This window comes from Mauremys mutica, chromosome 12 (assembly GCF_020497125.1).
Source record: "Mauremys mutica isolate MM-2020 ecotype Southern chromosome 12, ASM2049712v1, whole genome shotgun sequence".
Classification (NCBI taxonomy): domain Eukaryota; kingdom Metazoa; phylum Chordata; order Testudines; family Geoemydidae; genus Mauremys; species Mauremys mutica.
Window position 1 is genome coordinate 40,303,813 of NC_059083.1, and position 15,998 is coordinate 40,319,810.

The window sequence follows — 15,998 nt, forward strand, 5'->3', positions numbered from 1 at the left end:
ACCATATTAAGGTTTTGGCAGACTAATTCCAGCTTTTCAATTAAAAAAAAACACAACAAATTTTGAAGGAAAGCAGACATTGTCCGTGATTTTTTTCTGCTTTTTAAAACCCCCTAGTTTTCGATCCAGAAAAAGTTTTGAGGGAAAATATTTGTCCAACCCTTTTAATGAGCTTTAGTGCCTTTAGCACTAGCTGATACTGAGAACCAGAAGGTTTATTTTTCCCAGGGCCGCCCGTTGCGGGGGGTGGGAGGGAGAAAGCAAGTGGCGCAATTTGCACCAGGCCCTGAAGGGGCCCCCACGAGAATATAGTATTGTATAGTATTGAAATTTTTTTTATGGAAGGGGCCCCCGAAATTGCTTTGTCCCAGGCCCCCTGGATCCTCTGGGCGGCCCTGAAGTGAGGGGTGGGCAGGGCAGAGCCTGGGGGTGGGGACAAGGAGTGGAGCCAGTGAAGGGGACGGCAGTGGGTGTGAGGGGGCCTGTAGCCCGATCCAGAGATTCTATATTGATTATACTGATTACTTACCAATTTGTAGTTCTCACTTTAAGGGTTGACAGGTTTTTGTCCCAAGATCAGGCTCAGTATTATTTAAATCATGACATAGTTGGGAACACCGCCGTGCACAGCTGCACGCTCACACTCTAGGAACTCTTTTAGATTTACAAATAGTTTATTAACACATTTAGCAAAGTCACAGACACCCCAGCTCAGGAAGGGAGACAGAGATGCTACAGAACGTCCATCGGCACATTCATATACCTAGATAATTTTTTGCAAAAGAACCTAAAATGTGAGCCATTGTTTTTGATGTGCTGGGCCAGAGTGAGGAGGAGGAGGAGTTGGTGGCAGCGATCAGGACAGACTGGCAGGGCAAGGCTAGAATCAGGAAGGCCAAATGCTCCTTCTGGGTTATTTCAGACCCCTGCCACTGCCAGCCCTGCTTCCCTCCCCACCCTTGTTGCCCCCAGCCCAGCGCAGTCTATGGCCACGGGGCCCTGGGCAGGGCTGGGCTCTTGGGGCCATTCCACACCCCTGGCCTGTCGGGATCCTAAGCCTGGCTCAATGCCTCATTCTAGGGACTCTCCAGCTCCTGGGGAGCCTCCTGCCCTCCCACCCCAGCTGCCCCATACTGGGACAGGGGCTCATGGAGCCAGGGGGTTGGGACTAAGCTCTTCATGTTACTTTTGTTCCATTTATAGCTGAATTGACTGGGACGAATGCTCTCCCCTCCTCCTCCTTCCACTCGCTTCAGAACAGAAAGTACAAAAGTAGCAGAAACTTGTCTTAAAGTACTGGGCTGCGTCCCTGGCTGCGGCAGAACAAATCCCTCTGACAGTGACAGCCCTACCCAGGGCACTGAGCTGGCAGGGACGGGTCTGGGGGGCAGTTTGCTGGGGGTGCCAGTGCGGGGGGGTCAGTGCCCTCCCCAGCTGCTATTCCCACTCTCCAGGGGTTGCTGGGCTCTCAGCAATTCCCCTGTGTTGTATCGGGAAACAGAGACGAGACAAAGCTGCAGTGAGGCGTTCCTGGATAGTCCCAGACCGCTGCTTTTTTTCTCTTTCTTACAGACTGGTTACTCAGTATTACATGATTGACATCACACAGGTTACTTATTACTATATGATTGATACACCTGTTTACTTCATTCTGATTGGTTAAGGCTGGTTCCCCTCACCGGGCCATTGTCTTGTGTGACTAAGCTAGCATAGCAGAAAGTGCATACTATACTGTGCTATTGAATGGTTCAATGCAGAGACAGCGTGGCTTGCCAGCACTTGTACCTACATCTCACCCTTTTTTGTTTTGTTAACATGACTAATACTTACGAGGGGGCCCTGGGTTGGTCCACGGGCAGCCCTTAATGAAGAGAGAAACAAATGAGGGGACACATTGAATGCCGCAGCAAAATAGCACGAGCAAGAGTACAGTGAGTCCCCCAAAGGTGACAAGCTGATGTAACCACCCAGTGTTAGGAAGCCATGAGGAGAGCCAATCCCACCATCCCGAGAAGGGGTCTGGATTGTATTTGATTTGATCTGTTAAATTTTTAATAATATTAAGCTGATATTCAACTGAATGATGATGATCAGAAATATTAAAGCAACACATATCATTAACCTTTTCACATCCATAATGATGCAGCATAAGTAAATAATCTATAGCCGCTCGATTTTGCAATACCCCATGACGGATGTCTTCCTGCTCATCATTAAGGAGGGCTATAGCGGTAGATGTCGCATTCAAAGCCTTAGTGGCCGCGCAAGCCAAACCATTAATTCGCATACTATTTCCTGTGGCCAACCCGGGGACCCCGACAAGAGAAACAGCCAAAGCGACAGTCTCAGTTTTTTAAAGTAAATGTACACGGCTATCACAGGAAGCATCTAAAGGAAGGCTGCGACTAACTCGCGAAGTATTTAACAGCTGCCTTTTGGTGGGTAATATAAGCGCAAATCGACGTAGGCAACAACAAGTGCCATCACTAAGATTGGCGGGCATATAATTGAAAGTATATCCTGAGCATGTCCAAAACCACCCATTTGGCAGCTGTACATGCTTGTATATATAAGAGATATTTGTTACAGCAGAACAATTCAAGGCTGGAGCAGGAAACTGCTTACAATTACTCATAGTACAATTGGTCATGCGGGCACAGGTTATGTTATGTGTGGCTGCATATGGGGTTCGAAGGGCAAGCGCATTCCTAGGTCTACGAGGTGTTTGGGGTCCCCAATTATGATAGCCAGCATAACCCAAGCCATGAATAGTGGAATTTGGCCCCAGACTAGAATAAAACCAAGTAGCATTTTCAACATCATTAGGATTATGGCATACAGGAATCAGACAGGTACCTAAGATGTCTCCCACCGTAACTTGCTGGGAGAGGCAAAAGGATGTCTGATTCAAGGTGTGAATAAATGTCTCCCACACATTGGTGGAAGGGAGAGGGGCTGCAACACCTTGCGGCAAACACAGAACGGTCACCCAAATATACATAACCCAGCAAAGAGAATTAGCATTTAAGCTGGCTATTAGCGCAAGAAAGTAGTTTTCTGTAGTCTTATCCGCCTTAGTTTGCTCTAATACATGTTCAGCCTGCCGTGATAAAGCTTTGACCTGCCCCCAAGTTATGGCAGTGTTAGGTGTGCCACGCTTTCGGGCCTTGTCAATCTTGTCCACCCTCTCCGTCAGGGTTAGACTGAAGTCCGGAATGGGATTCTTTAGCCCCTGATGCCAGGCCATCTCTCCACGGCTTCACAAAGCGAGCGGGAACCCACACAGGGCCGGTTTCAGTTGACACTGCTGCGTAGCCCCGGCCCCAGGTGATGAGTGGCACAGGCAGGCTCCACTCTGGTCCTGGCAACTTGCGATATATCACCTTCGGCGCCGGAAGGGGCTCGGTCTGTCTATAATGGCGCTGGGCTCTAGATAAAAACTGATTATTAAACAAAGTTAAATTCAAATGATTCAGAGTAAACAAGACACGAGCCAGCCATTCTTCCTTATCTGGCAAGGATAGGGGCACTCCTCCTTTTTGTTTAGTAAGGGCCTCCTTTAGGGTGCGGTTAGCCCGCTCAACAATGGCCTGACCCCGGGAATTATAAGGAATGCCGAATTTGTGGAGAATGCGCCACCGGACACAAAATGCGGCCATGGCGGAGGAACAGTAAGCAGGGCCATTGTCGGTTTTTAACTCAGCGGGGCTGCCCATTACCGCAAAACTGCGAATCAAGTGATTAAAAACATGTTTGGTAGCCTCCCCTTTTTGGGCAGTTACCCAAGTGTAACCAGAAAATGTGTCGATGACAACGTGCAGGTATTTCCAAGGGGAGAAGGGGGGGAAAAGGGTGACATCCATCTGCCAAAGTTGATTGGCTCCGAGACCACGGGGATTTACCCCTATGGGAGGACCCTGTGGGTTAAGGGTACATTGAGGGCATTGTTGAACAATACCTCGAGCATCAGAGAGAGGGATCTGAAATTGTTTAGCCAATGCTTTGGCATTTTGATGATGTAGGGCATGACTTTCTATAGGAGTACAAGGGAATGCCCTGAGTTGGGCATCCGCCTGGGCATTGCCTTCTGTCAACATGCCAGGGAAAGGTTGGTGGCTTCGAATATGAGCAATAAAAAACTGATCGGTACGGGAATGAATGAGATGTTGCAATGCTAAAAATAAAGCTAGCAAATTTTTATCTAGCGCTGGTGATACATAGCTACCACTAATATTTGAAACAACATTGGCTACATATAAACTGTCAGTGATAATATTAAACGGTTGCATAGAAAAACGATTAAAGGCCAAAATTACTGCAGCCAGCTCAGCACGCTGGGCGGAGCTTTGGGGTAGGGTAAACAGAGAACACCAGTGGGTAGTAGATGGGTCACGCCAAGAGAGAACCCCACGGTTTGGACTCCCGTCCGTAAATACTGTAAGGGTGTTTGCCGGGGTATGGGCGAGTGTACCGTCCCAGCCTCGGGTGCTTGAAAGAGGGCGGCACAAGGTTGGGTCACCCCTTGAAGACAAGCGAGACGCGGAGGCTCGTTATCCACGGCACGATCCACCCAAACCTTTGCGAGAGATTGATTTACCTGCTCAATGGCATCTAATTGTGTTTTTGTGAGAGAAATGATATCGGAGGGGTGACGCCCCTGCCGAAGAGCATCAAATAATGGACTTAACATGTTAGTATCAAGGCGATAATAGGGACGTACCCAATTAATAATGCCCAGGACTTGTTGAAGGGTGACGTAATTAATGTTGGTTTTCAAGGCAATTTGCGGGATAATCGGAATGGAATAAGCGGCCATCATTTTGTGGCCCAGATAAAGGAAAGGTTCTATACATTGTACCTTTTCTGGGGCTATTTGAAGGCCGTATTCCTGGAGCATATTTTGCAGGTCAGTTTGCCATGAAGGAGGGAGTTCTGGTCCTGCTATGAGGATATCATCCATATAATGGTAAACCTTAAGCATAGGGTACCGTTTGCGAAAGGGTAAGAGAGACTGATTCACATAATACTGACAGAGGGTGGGGCTGTTTAGCATACCCTGGGGAAGAACCTTCCAATGGTAGCGTTCTGTTGGCTGACTATTATTCAAAACAGGGATAGTAAAGGCAAAGTACTTTCTATCACGGGGGAGGAGAGGGATAGAGAAAAAACAATCCTTAAGATCGATTATTGCTAACTGATAATCGTGTGGTATAACATTCGGATTTGGGGTCCCACATTGAAGGGCTCCAATAGGTTCCATAATTTTGTTTATAGCTCGGAGATCATGTAATAATCGCCAGCGTCCAGATTTTTTCTTAATAACAAAGATCGGAGTATTATATGGGCTAGTAGTAGGCTCAATATGTCCCTCGGTTAATTGTTCCTGAACTAATTCCTTAAGGGCTATTAATTTTTCCTGAGGGAGTGGCCATTGCTCAACCCACACTGGGACGTGGGTTTTCCATTCCAGTGGGAGGGCAGTGTGTGAGGAGCATTGACGTGTCATGGCACCACTAGGGAGGCTCCCAGCTGAGACAATAGGTCTCGCCCCCAGAGATTAAGATCAATAGGCAAAATGCACGGATGAATTTTTGCAACCTCTCGCCCCTCTTCACTATCCCATACTGAGAGCCAATTGGTGCTTTGTCGGGAAGATTGCGGGCCTCCCACTCCCCAAACAGAGGGGGAAACTTCGGAAGGCCAGGAAGGGTCCCAATGCTTTTGTGCAACTACTGAAACATCCGCTCCAGTGTCTAGCAACCCATAGAGCTCCTTACCGTTGATGATATACTTACGGGTCGGTTTGTGGGTTCGGATGTGTTGTAATACTGCAGCAATCTGTGGATGAAAAAGGAGACCTTGCTCCAGATTAACGCGAGTAGAACCAAATCCGCCGGCACGACTCGCTTGGCTGGGTCCGGCCGGCGCTGTGTAAGGTAAGATTAGCAGTTGAGCCCAAGAGTCCCCCGCCTTTAATTTGAGGGGAAGGTGACTCCAAATTTGAACATAGATAATGCCGGTATAATCAGAATCGATAACTCCAGGCACAATCATAATAGACTGACTACTGGCAGATGAGCGAGGCAAAATTAACCCAAATGTGTCTGGGGGAAGCGGACCAGAAAGCTGCGTAGGCATGAGGAGTACGTCACCAGGGAGAGGGGATTGCATATCTACTGCATTAATAAGATCCAAACCAGCACTGTCTTTTGTGGCTGGTCGAGCAGCTGTGGCAGGCAAAGCTCCCTCCTTTAAACCGGGGCTGGAGGGGGGCCCGGTCGAAAGTTTCCCGAATTATCTGGGGTTGAGGAGCGACATTGATTAGCCCAATGATATCCTTTATTACATTTTGGGCACTTTTTAGAAGGACGGCCCCCGGTGGTGTTAGTTCCGCCCTTATGAGCACCACCTCCTGGGGCCCGGCACTCCTTTTTGAAGTGTCCAGGTCGCTGGCAGTTAAAGCAGTTACCTGTAGGTTTGTTACCTTGACGGATTGCTCCCGCCAACAGTGCCATAGCGTGGGTCTGAGTGCCCACTTCGGCACATGCTTGTAACATATCAGCAAGTGTATAATTAGGGCGGTGAATGATAGTTTGGAGAATTTTCCGACAGTCAGCATTGGACTGCTCATACGCTAAGCGTAAAAGGAGTTCCGTCTGAGCGTCCGGATTGTCAATTTGGCGTTGAACAGCCTCCTTGAGGCGATCAACGAAATGATGATAAGGTTCAGTAGCTTGTTGTTTAACATTTGTGAATGATCGAAGGGGCTTGCCAGAGGCTGGAACGCGCCGAAAGGCTCTCTGAATGCACATTGCCATGCGGTGAAAAGATTCCATGGGCAATATAGATTGTTGCTCCATGGTGGCAAAACCTCCTGTCCCATATATTTGCTCAGCAGTATTCTGCGCGTTACCGAGTGCTAGGGCTGCCAACTTAAACTCATTATCCCATACCACGTACTGTGCAGGGGAAAGGATCATACGAAATAGATGTTTCCAGTCCTCCGGGATCATAGTATAACTATTAGCGATCCCTTCTATCATACCCTGCACATAAGTGGAACGCAGCCCTGACTCACGTACCGCTTTGTTAAGCTCCCGAAGAATTGAATACGGGAGGGTGGAGTGCCGAGCTACCACTTCACCTGCCTCATTGGGAGGGTCATAAGACAAAGGAAACACCAAAGGGATTTCTCCCTCCCATTCTTCCAATAAGGGGTCCTGCCCGCTCGCCCGCGCCGCCGCAAGGGCGGCACAGACAGCACCCTGATGAAGGGACTTCTGCCCCAGGGTGTCCACCACTGGTGTAGAAGTTTTTGGTGCTAAAAAAGGGGCTGGTGGGAGCACTCGGGGATAGGCGGGAGGTGCCTCTACCGAGAGCAAGGGAGGTGCGGAGGGGGACGCCTCTTTTCGTAATCTCCCCACCGCAGCTGAACAGTGCTGCCACAACAGAATATGTTGGATCTCGGCTTGAGGTTCCCTAAACAATGCCTCTCCGATCTTTATCCAATCGGAGTGATCTAGGGAGCCTCGGTTCGAGTACCATGGGCACTTATACTCAATCACTCGGAGCAATTCCTCCAAGTGCCGTAACGATACTGCAGTACACCCGTCCTGTTTGATAAGCTTCAATAACTCTTTTGCATGATCTTTTTGCTCAATGGATAAATCCCCCCCCATACTCACGAGGGAGCGCGTTGCGCTGTGGTGCACCAAGGCTAAGCCAGCCGATGAGTCGGGGGTCTTGCGTCTGGATCACGTCGGGGTCACCAGATGTTGTATCGGGAAACAGAGACGAGACAAAGCTGCAGTGAGGCGTTCCTGGATAGTCCCAGACCGCTGCTTTTTTTCTCTTTCTTACAGACTGGTTACTCAGTATTACATGATTGACATCACACAGGTTACTTATTACTATATGATTGATACACCTGTTTACTTCATTCTGATTGGTTAAGGCTGGTTCCCCTCACCGGGCCATTGTCTTGTGTGACTAAGCTAGCATAGCAGAAAGTGCATACTATACTGTGCTATTGAATGGTTCAATGCAGAGACAGCGTGGCTTGCCAGCACTTGTACCTACACCCCTGCCCAGCACCACCCGACACAGCTTGCTCCAGCTGCGGGGATGAAGCAGCTCCTGCAAAAAGCATCACCTCGTTTGCACCCGCCTGCGCCCCCTGCCCTGGGTGCTGGCAGAATGGGGAAGGGGGTAAGGGGGGTTGAAATCCGAAGTCACTAATTTGAGTGTGAATGGAACGGGGGTGGGAAGCAAAAACTGATCAATGGGGGGTGTGGTGTCAGAACGGAGCTGAATGTCATTCAGGAACTGCCAGGCTGTAGCTGGCTCGGCTCCTGCAGGAGCTGGAAGCCGGGGCGGGGAGGGCAGCAGCTCTGGGACTCGCAGACCCCCATCCCCCGGGAGCAGAGCTGGGGTGAGGAGGGGCCGGTGGTGCAGAGTCACTTTCCTGCCCGGCCTCAGCCCTTCCCCGGGTCTCGCCCCTCACCTGAAGGCTCCGGCTCAGGAGCTGCTTCCAGCCAGTAGAAAAAGCCCAACGGGCAGGATTCTGGTAAATCACATGAGTTCCCCTCGCCCCAACCAAAACAGGAAACAAGAGCGGGAGGGGGAGTAAATAGCTCAGGTAGGGACCGGTCCCTGCTGCCTGTTGGTACTCATGATCCCAGCCGCTGACACCCCCTGCAATCCCCCCAGCACCTCTGCCACCAACATAATGATTCAAACGAGAGGCTTTGCAGGATCCAGCCCTAGTTGGCTCTCTCAGATATTATTGCTCCACATTTCATACAGCAGGAGGCGATTAATGAGGAGGGTCTAAGTGAAGGCACTGGGACTCCAGATCTGGAGCCTGAGGGAAGGGGCTGAGATCCAGGCAGCTGGAGCTGGTCAGTGTGTCAGGAACTACTTCCCTCAGAATTTGCAAAGTAATAAAAACCTAAACTCACTTGGAATTTACCCAACTGTATGCTGTAGCAGTCCCCTAAAAGTGCCTGTGTTTCCTGCTCCAGACATGTGCAGTGCTGCCCCCTCCCACTAGGCACCCACACACCTGTGTCCTGTCCAATCCCTAGCATGACCCATGAACCTGGGGAAAACAGGTCATCCTCCACTTTTATCTTGCCTTCAGGGCTCAATTCAGCAGGTCTGGTCCCATTCAATACCTGGCCAGAGGAGGACCTACCTGCCTCATCACTTTCAGCCCAGTAATTAGAGCACTTACCTGCAATATGAAGACAGTATGGGTGTGGGTGAACCCCCTGTTCAGGGAGGCTAGCCCCCTACTTTGCTCCCCCATCCAAGGCCCTGCTTCCCCCTTGCCCACCACCAGAGCCAGAGTAGCCCCAACCACCCCCACCATGGCCTGAGTCCCCCCAAGCCCCTGGCCAGCCCAAGCCACCCCTTGCTGCCAGTTGGTCCACCCAAGCTATCCACTGCCCCAAACCCCTTGTCGGCCAACCAGCCCAAGTGCCAAGCTGCCCCCCTGCTTGGAGGGAGAGATGGAGCAAGGTTGGGGTCTCAGGGCAAGGCCACAGCCTCAGTTTGGGGAAGCTTAGCCTCCCCTGGCCTATTATACCCACCACCCATGAAAGAGATCCAGGTTCACATCCCCTCTGAGGGAGAGAAAAGACTTGAGCTGGGGTCTCCCACACCACATAGGAGAGTGCTCTAAATATTTGTTCCAGTATCTTTCCAGGTACTGAAGTTAGGCTGGCTGGTCTAAAACTCCCCAGGTCTTCTTTATTCCCCTAAAGCTAGGTACAATGTTTGCCCTTCTCCAGTCCCAGGGTCCTCCTCTTTCCTCCATGAGTTCTCAGAGATCATCATCATTAGCTCTGAGATGGCTTCAGTCAGGTCCTTCAGTGCCCACAGGTGAATTTCATCAGGCTCCATCAATTTGAATACATCTAACTTACCTACATATACTTTAACCTGTTCTTTCCCTACTTTGGGTGGTGTTCCTCCCCCCTTGCTGCTAATATTAATTGTGTAGAGTATCTGATTACAATGAACCTTTTTAGGGAAGACTGAAGTAAAATAGGCATTAAACACCTCAGTGTCAGTGACATGGGCAATTATACCTAGAGATCAGAACTGGAGTCTAGCCAGAAGTAGGAGCCAACACTGGAGTCAGGAACCTGAGTCAAGGATCAGAAGTGGGTTAGCTAAAATGAGGCAAATCAGGGACAAGACTAGAACAAGGCAGGTGCTAGTCCAGCAGTACCTGATGCTTTGAGCAGCCTCTGAAGTGCTGCTGGTGCTGGGCTTAAGAGCTGCTCAGCTGATTCTCCCAACCAATCAGGTGCTGTAGCCAATCAAGCAGCCTAATACAGGCCAGTTGTGCTCATTAGGTTGCCCAGAGACTGGTTCTCCTGCAGGCCCTGATTCCTGACACTTAGCTTTCTTGAGGTTGTCAGGTATTAGCTTAGCTCTCCTTCTTTGCTAAGTAGGGGGCCTGCACTTTCCTTTGTCTTTCTCTTGCTCCTAACATATTTATAGAACCTCTTCTGGTTGCCTTTTTGTCCCTAGCTAGGTGTAGCTAATTCCTGCAGGAACAGTGAACTGCAGCCACTGGGAGCTACACGTAGTCGTACCTGCGGATGCTCAGGTAAACAAAGCGTCTCACATCCGCCAGAAGGCAGCCAGGTGTGAAAGCTGAACAAGCTGTGGCCCAAGGTTCAGAACCTCTGCTATAAGTGATTGCTTAAATACCCTACAGGTTGAACCTTCCTGGTCTGGCACCCTCGGGACCAGACTGACCTTCCCGGTCCAGCAAATTCCCTGGTTTGGGACCAATGTGAGCCCCATCACTCCCTGATGTTGTCCCTGGGGCACCAGCCCCTCTGCTCCCCAGGGGCTTGGGGGCTCCACTCCCCAGGGGCTCAGCTCCCAGCTGCCAGCCCTCCACTCCTCCAGCCGCTGCCAGCTCCACTCTTCCCTGGTCCCACAACACTCCTGGCCCCAGCCTGTCAGTTTTTCCCTGTTGAGTGTTCCAGCCCCGGAGCACCCACTGGGTCACCGACAATGCCGGACCAGGGGTGTTGCTGGACTAGGGAAGTCTGGATTAGGGAGGTTCAACCTGTAGCATCAATTATTATTTTCTGTGATTATTTATTATTAAAACTGTACACTGAGCAGCACAATGGCATCCATGTGCACAATGTTAACCAAGGCCTAATAAGGAAAACAGGAGTAACCAAAACACTGCTTTTAAAAAGGAATTAAAAATAAATAAATAAAATGGAGTGAAGTTGCATTTACAAAACAACAAGACTCTTTGTTGCTTTTTACAGCTCCAGACTAACTCGGCTGCCCCTCTGATAGCTGCATTTACAGTGGCTTATAGGAAACAGAGTAACTGTCAGGCCATGGGAAAAGCAGGTCAGAGACACATCAAGGGACAATGAATTATTTTATGTAACAAAGACGTATGGGGCAATGGGCTTTAACACCACAACACCAGCCTCTCTGCCACATGTCTTATTTTGGCAACCACTGTGGATGGCTCACCCCACTGTGGTAACCTTTATCCCCTCTGCTCCTAGTAAGTCTATTTTAGCTTCTTTGTGTACTAAATTTCAGTACCTATTCATTTCTTGAAGTTGCTTTTTGGGGGGCTTTTTGGGGCTGTGGCATCTGCCTTTTCTTTGGTGGGGGTGGGATGGTGTAGAATCTCCTGCCAGAGTGTGTGATTGGCTCCTGGTTGCACGATTTAAAAACTTTAAACGGCTGCTTGCTGTTTGATTTTTTTCCTTTTGCTTTTGGGTTGCCTGCGGATGTGGCTGGTTGGGCTGCTGGCTGCCTGCAAAGGGCAGAGAGAACAGACACCCACCCAGCTGCGATGGCCTCTCCAGCTACAGCAGGGGACATAGAAGATGAAGCTATTTGCTCCATCTGCCTGGAGTATCTGACAGAGCCGGTGACTATCGTGTGTGGGCACAACTTCTGCCGAGCCTGCCTCAGCCAGTACTGTGCAGAAAAGAGAGCAGGGACACCCCTGACCTGTCCCCAGTGCAGAGCCCAGCTCCAGAAAAGGGAGTTCAGGCCCAACACCCAACTGAACAACATTGTACAAAAGCTCAAACAACTGGGGTTAAAACCTGGAAAAGGGCAAAAGGAGGAACTGTGTGAGAGGCACCAGGAGGCTCTGAAACTCTTCTGCGAGGGGGATCAAACTCTCATCTGCGTGATCTGCCGAGAGTCCCGAGCTCACCGCGCTCACACAGTGGTTCCCATTGAGGAGGCTGCCCAGGAGTACAAGGTAGGAAATGCTGTTGACTTTGCATAATTAACCCCCTTAAGGGCACAAGGTTTATTCTTCTCCTCAATCCAAGGACAAACTTTCACACCTGGCTGCCTAAGGTTAGGCACCTAAACAAAAGAGGCCTGGTTTTCAAAGGGGTGAGCACTGGGGGTTGTGGGTAATGGAAAAAGATCCAGACATTCTTTGCCCCAACACTGCAAGTTTCAATGCCTGATAGAGAGAACAGGGCTGATGGCTCTTTATGCACTTGTAACCCATCTGCCAGGTGGAGTGGAAAGCAAGAAGGGCAGGGTTCAATATCTAGAGGCTCCTTTTCAACAGTATAACACAGAACCAGCTCATGCCCCCACCCAGTAACCTGGGCAAAGCACACCCCACCCTGCGCGCCTCTGAGAGGCAATACTTCCTCTCTCGCAAGCACTGAGTCTGAGTGTAGAAAACACAGGCACTGGCTTCCTCATTTCCCCAGCAGTGCTCAACCCCTGCTCTGGCTTCACTCCTTCCCTTCCCCCAAGACCACACCCCGACCTAGTCCTGCCTCTTCCTGCCCATTCTGCCCCCTCCCTGAGTGTTGCCCACCCTTGCTCTGACCCCTCCCCCACAGTGCCTCCTGCATACCATTAAACAGCTGATCTGTGGTGAGTGGGAGGCACTGGGAGAAAGGGGGAGGAGCTGATCACGGGGCCACCAGCAGGCAGGAGGTGTTGCGGGAGGGAGGAGCTGATAGGCGGAGCTGCCAGTGAATGATGAGCACCCACTATTTTTTTTCTGTGGTTTCTTCAGCCCTGGAGCACCCACAGAGTTGGTGACTATGGTAGAAAAGAAACTTTAAATGAGAGGAGGGAAGTCACTCCGCATTAATTAAGGAAAATGCCACAAGCAGGATTCATAAACATAAAACCATGAGCAAAACACCCACCCAGAGTGTGATGGGCAGTGTCTTCTGCCTCAGGTTTCTGAGCTCTACAATCAAGAGTTGCTTTAACAAGTCCCTCTCTGCTCCCTCACCACACCCCACTCAAAATGGCTGTCTCTGGTCAGTGAAGACTCAGAGTTCACAGGTGCATCTGGGGAGGGGGTGGGGGAGAAGGCACCTTGCTTGCTCCTCTGTCCAAGCACTTGCTCTGGTGTCACCACCGTGCTACACACCCAACTGATCTATTCCACTGTCTGCCCTGTCACCTGCTTCTCTCTTATAACCTCTGTCAATCAGTCTTTTGAGGTTCTACTCTGCTCTTAGTGATTGTCAGCTCTTAGGCTTTGTCTACACTACAACGTTTTGCTGGCAAAAGTTATGCCACTTTAATTAAAACCGCTGTTGCATTTGCACATTAGCTCCTTGTGCGGGCAGAGCACATACACACTAGCAGCTCTTACATCCACACGGAGAACAGTGCACTGTCCAGCTGGCCACAGGGTGCTTTGGGAAAGGTTTGCAGTTCCTCACAGGGCAGGTACAACATCACATGATGCAGGTTCTCAATCACATCTTTCCAAGGGGCATCCTTTTCCACCTGAAGTGCGTGGGGGCATAGACACTGACTCCATAGGTGCTCCGGGGCTGGAGCACCCATGAGGAAAAATTTGTGGGTGCTCTGCACCCACTGACAGCCAAGCTCCCCTCACCCCCTGCCCCACCTCCTCCCCTGAGCGTGCCGTGTCTCTGCTCCTCCAACTACCTCCCAGTGCTTCCAGTCCAGCCGCCACCAAACAGCTGTTTGGCAGTGTTAGCAAGCTCCTAGAGGGAGGCAGAGGAGCGGAACGTGGCATACTTGGGAGGCAGGGCCAGGGCGGGAATTTGGGGAAGGGGTTGGAATGGGGGCGTGGCAGGGGTAGGAAGAGGCGGGGCTGGGGGCAGAGCAGGTCAAGCAGCCACCGGAAAGCAGGGAAGTCGGCCCCTATGTGTGGGGGGAGGGAGAGGACAGTGGTGTGTCTGGGGCAGGGGAGGCAGCAGGCTGCCCGACCTATCCTGGAGGAGGGGAACACCCACACCCACACATACACATCAGTCCCTGGCACTGCTCGGCACAGCAGTCTCTCCCGAAGCAGCCTGCTCTGCCTGCCCACCCATGGTTCTCTGTGGTTCCTTCCGAGTTTTCCCACAAGCCTCCTCAGCTGCCGAGAGCAGCATCCTGAGCAGCTCTGTGAGCTCTCTGTGCTGAGGAATGGCAAAGCAGCACAGCAGTCTCTCCCCCCTGCCCATGACAGCCGTCTGCTAGCTGCTCTGTTCCTAGTGCCCGGCAGAACAGGACCATGCCAATGGTTTGCTCTTTGTTCCCCAAAGGGAGCAGCACACTCAGCTGTCAGATACCTCCTGGAGCTCTGAAAGGGGAGGGGGCAGTCTCAGATCAAAACATGGAGCAGAGCGATCAGGGCTGGCATTGTGGGATACTGGCGGAAGCCAGTTCTGGCGACAAAACAAACAGCAGTGTCTACACTCATGGCCATCCCTACTCCACCTCTTCCCCCAAGACCCACCTCTTCCCGATCCTGCTCCACACCCCTTCCCCCAAGTCTTTGCCCACGCTTTTTCCAGCTTCCGACCCCTCCCCCGAGTGATGCCAGGAGCCGGGGGGATGAGACAGAGCAGGTCGGGCTGGGGCACTCGCTGCTGCCAGATCCCCTGCTAACCCCCCAGGCCACCCTGGACCCCACATCCCCCTGCAGCGTGGGGCCTGAGAGCATTGTCCTGCTCTGTCCTATGGACTCTGTATAATCTGACACTTTGTTGATAATAAAGAGAAGGGAAAAGAAAAGAGTCTCTCATAATTGTGGAAGTATTTTGCGATCACTTAACAAAACAAAGGAATCCTAATAGAGCCTTAATTACAGTCAGGCCTTGATTTACACAGTATTTTTTTGCATGGTTTCAGTTATACATGGTCAATTAATTGTGATCCTTTATTTTTGCACACGTGAGGGATTCACTTTTACACAGTGTAGCACGGTGGCCAAGATGCATAAATCAGTGGCATAACCAGGACCCGACACTTGGTTGGGTGGGCAATGATGGGGGTGGGGGAGGGAAGGCAGGAGGGATGGAGCAGGAGGGATCGGGGTGCCTCCTCCAGCCAGCCTTGCAGGCGGCCATGGAAACTTTGGTCAGGGCCCCCCCAGTCCCAGGAGTGCACCCAGGCCATGATAGCTTGTGCCACTCGGTGGCACTCCTGCTCTGCCCAGTGCTCCTGCGGGTAGCTGGGCACGAGGGCTTGCCCCATTCCACTGCCTGGTGCTCCTACTAGGGAGCAGGTTCCAGAGCTCGCCCAGCTCTGCCCGGCACTCCTGCTGGGGGCTCACTCTGCTCTGCTCAGCACTGCTGCCAGGGAGTGGGGTGGAGGCACTGGGGATTTACTCCACTCCACCCTCCTGGCATTTATCTTGTGAGCCCAGAACCTGAACCCTTATTTCCCATAGACTCTTGGCATCTTTTTACACGATTTCTATTTGCACAGTGTTTTTTAAGAACATAACCCCTGTGTAAATCGAGACCCGTCTGTAGTTCTATCTTTCAACGGTGGGGAACAGCAAGTTAAACCATGCCTAGGACTCTTGGGTAAAGGCCACACCTCCCAGCAGGCACATTTATTCCCACCCTGTCTTAATCTTCACAGGGCTCTGGCATCCGAGCCCCCTGCTTAGAGCGTTCAGTAGAGGGTGACCCCCTAATTCAGGGCAGGCTCAGCACAGCTCTGCTGCCCTTTACTCATACAATTAATATAAC

The 15,998-nt window shown here is 51.0% G+C and overlaps 3 protein-coding genes and 1 long non-coding RNA gene across 4 annotated transcripts in view; 2 read left to right on the forward strand and 2 right to left on the reverse strand.

The window, feature by feature from the left end:
- The window catches only part of LOC123345199 (butyrophilin subfamily 2 member A1-like), a 343,661-nt gene that overhangs the window by 209,577 nt on the left and 118,086 nt on the right, over window positions 1-15,998 (reverse strand). The window lies entirely within an intron of this gene.
- LOC123345197 (butyrophilin subfamily 1 member A1-like) overlaps window positions 1-15,998 on the forward strand; it is a 651,080-nt gene that overhangs the window by 121,521 nt on the left and 513,561 nt on the right. The window lies entirely within an intron of this gene.
- LOC123345205 lies at window positions 3,238-7,738 on the reverse strand. Its single transcript, XR_006572750.1, has 3 exons — window positions 7,686-7,738; window positions 5,796-5,927; window positions 3,238-3,440 (listed from the first exon to the last, which is right to left on the reverse strand). It is a non-coding gene; the product is annotated as an uncharacterized LOC123345205 (long non-coding RNA).
- Window positions 11,792-15,998, forward strand: part of LOC123345201 (E3 ubiquitin-protein ligase TRIM39-like) — a 45,676-nt gene continuing 41,469 nt past the window's right edge. The window contains exon 1 of the mRNA XM_044981909.1: window positions 11,792-12,274. Coding sequence (XP_044837844.1) covers window positions 11,855-12,274 — 420 coding nt within the window. The 5' untranslated portion in view covers window positions 11,792-11,854. The remainder of the gene's footprint in view (window positions 12,275-15,998) is intronic.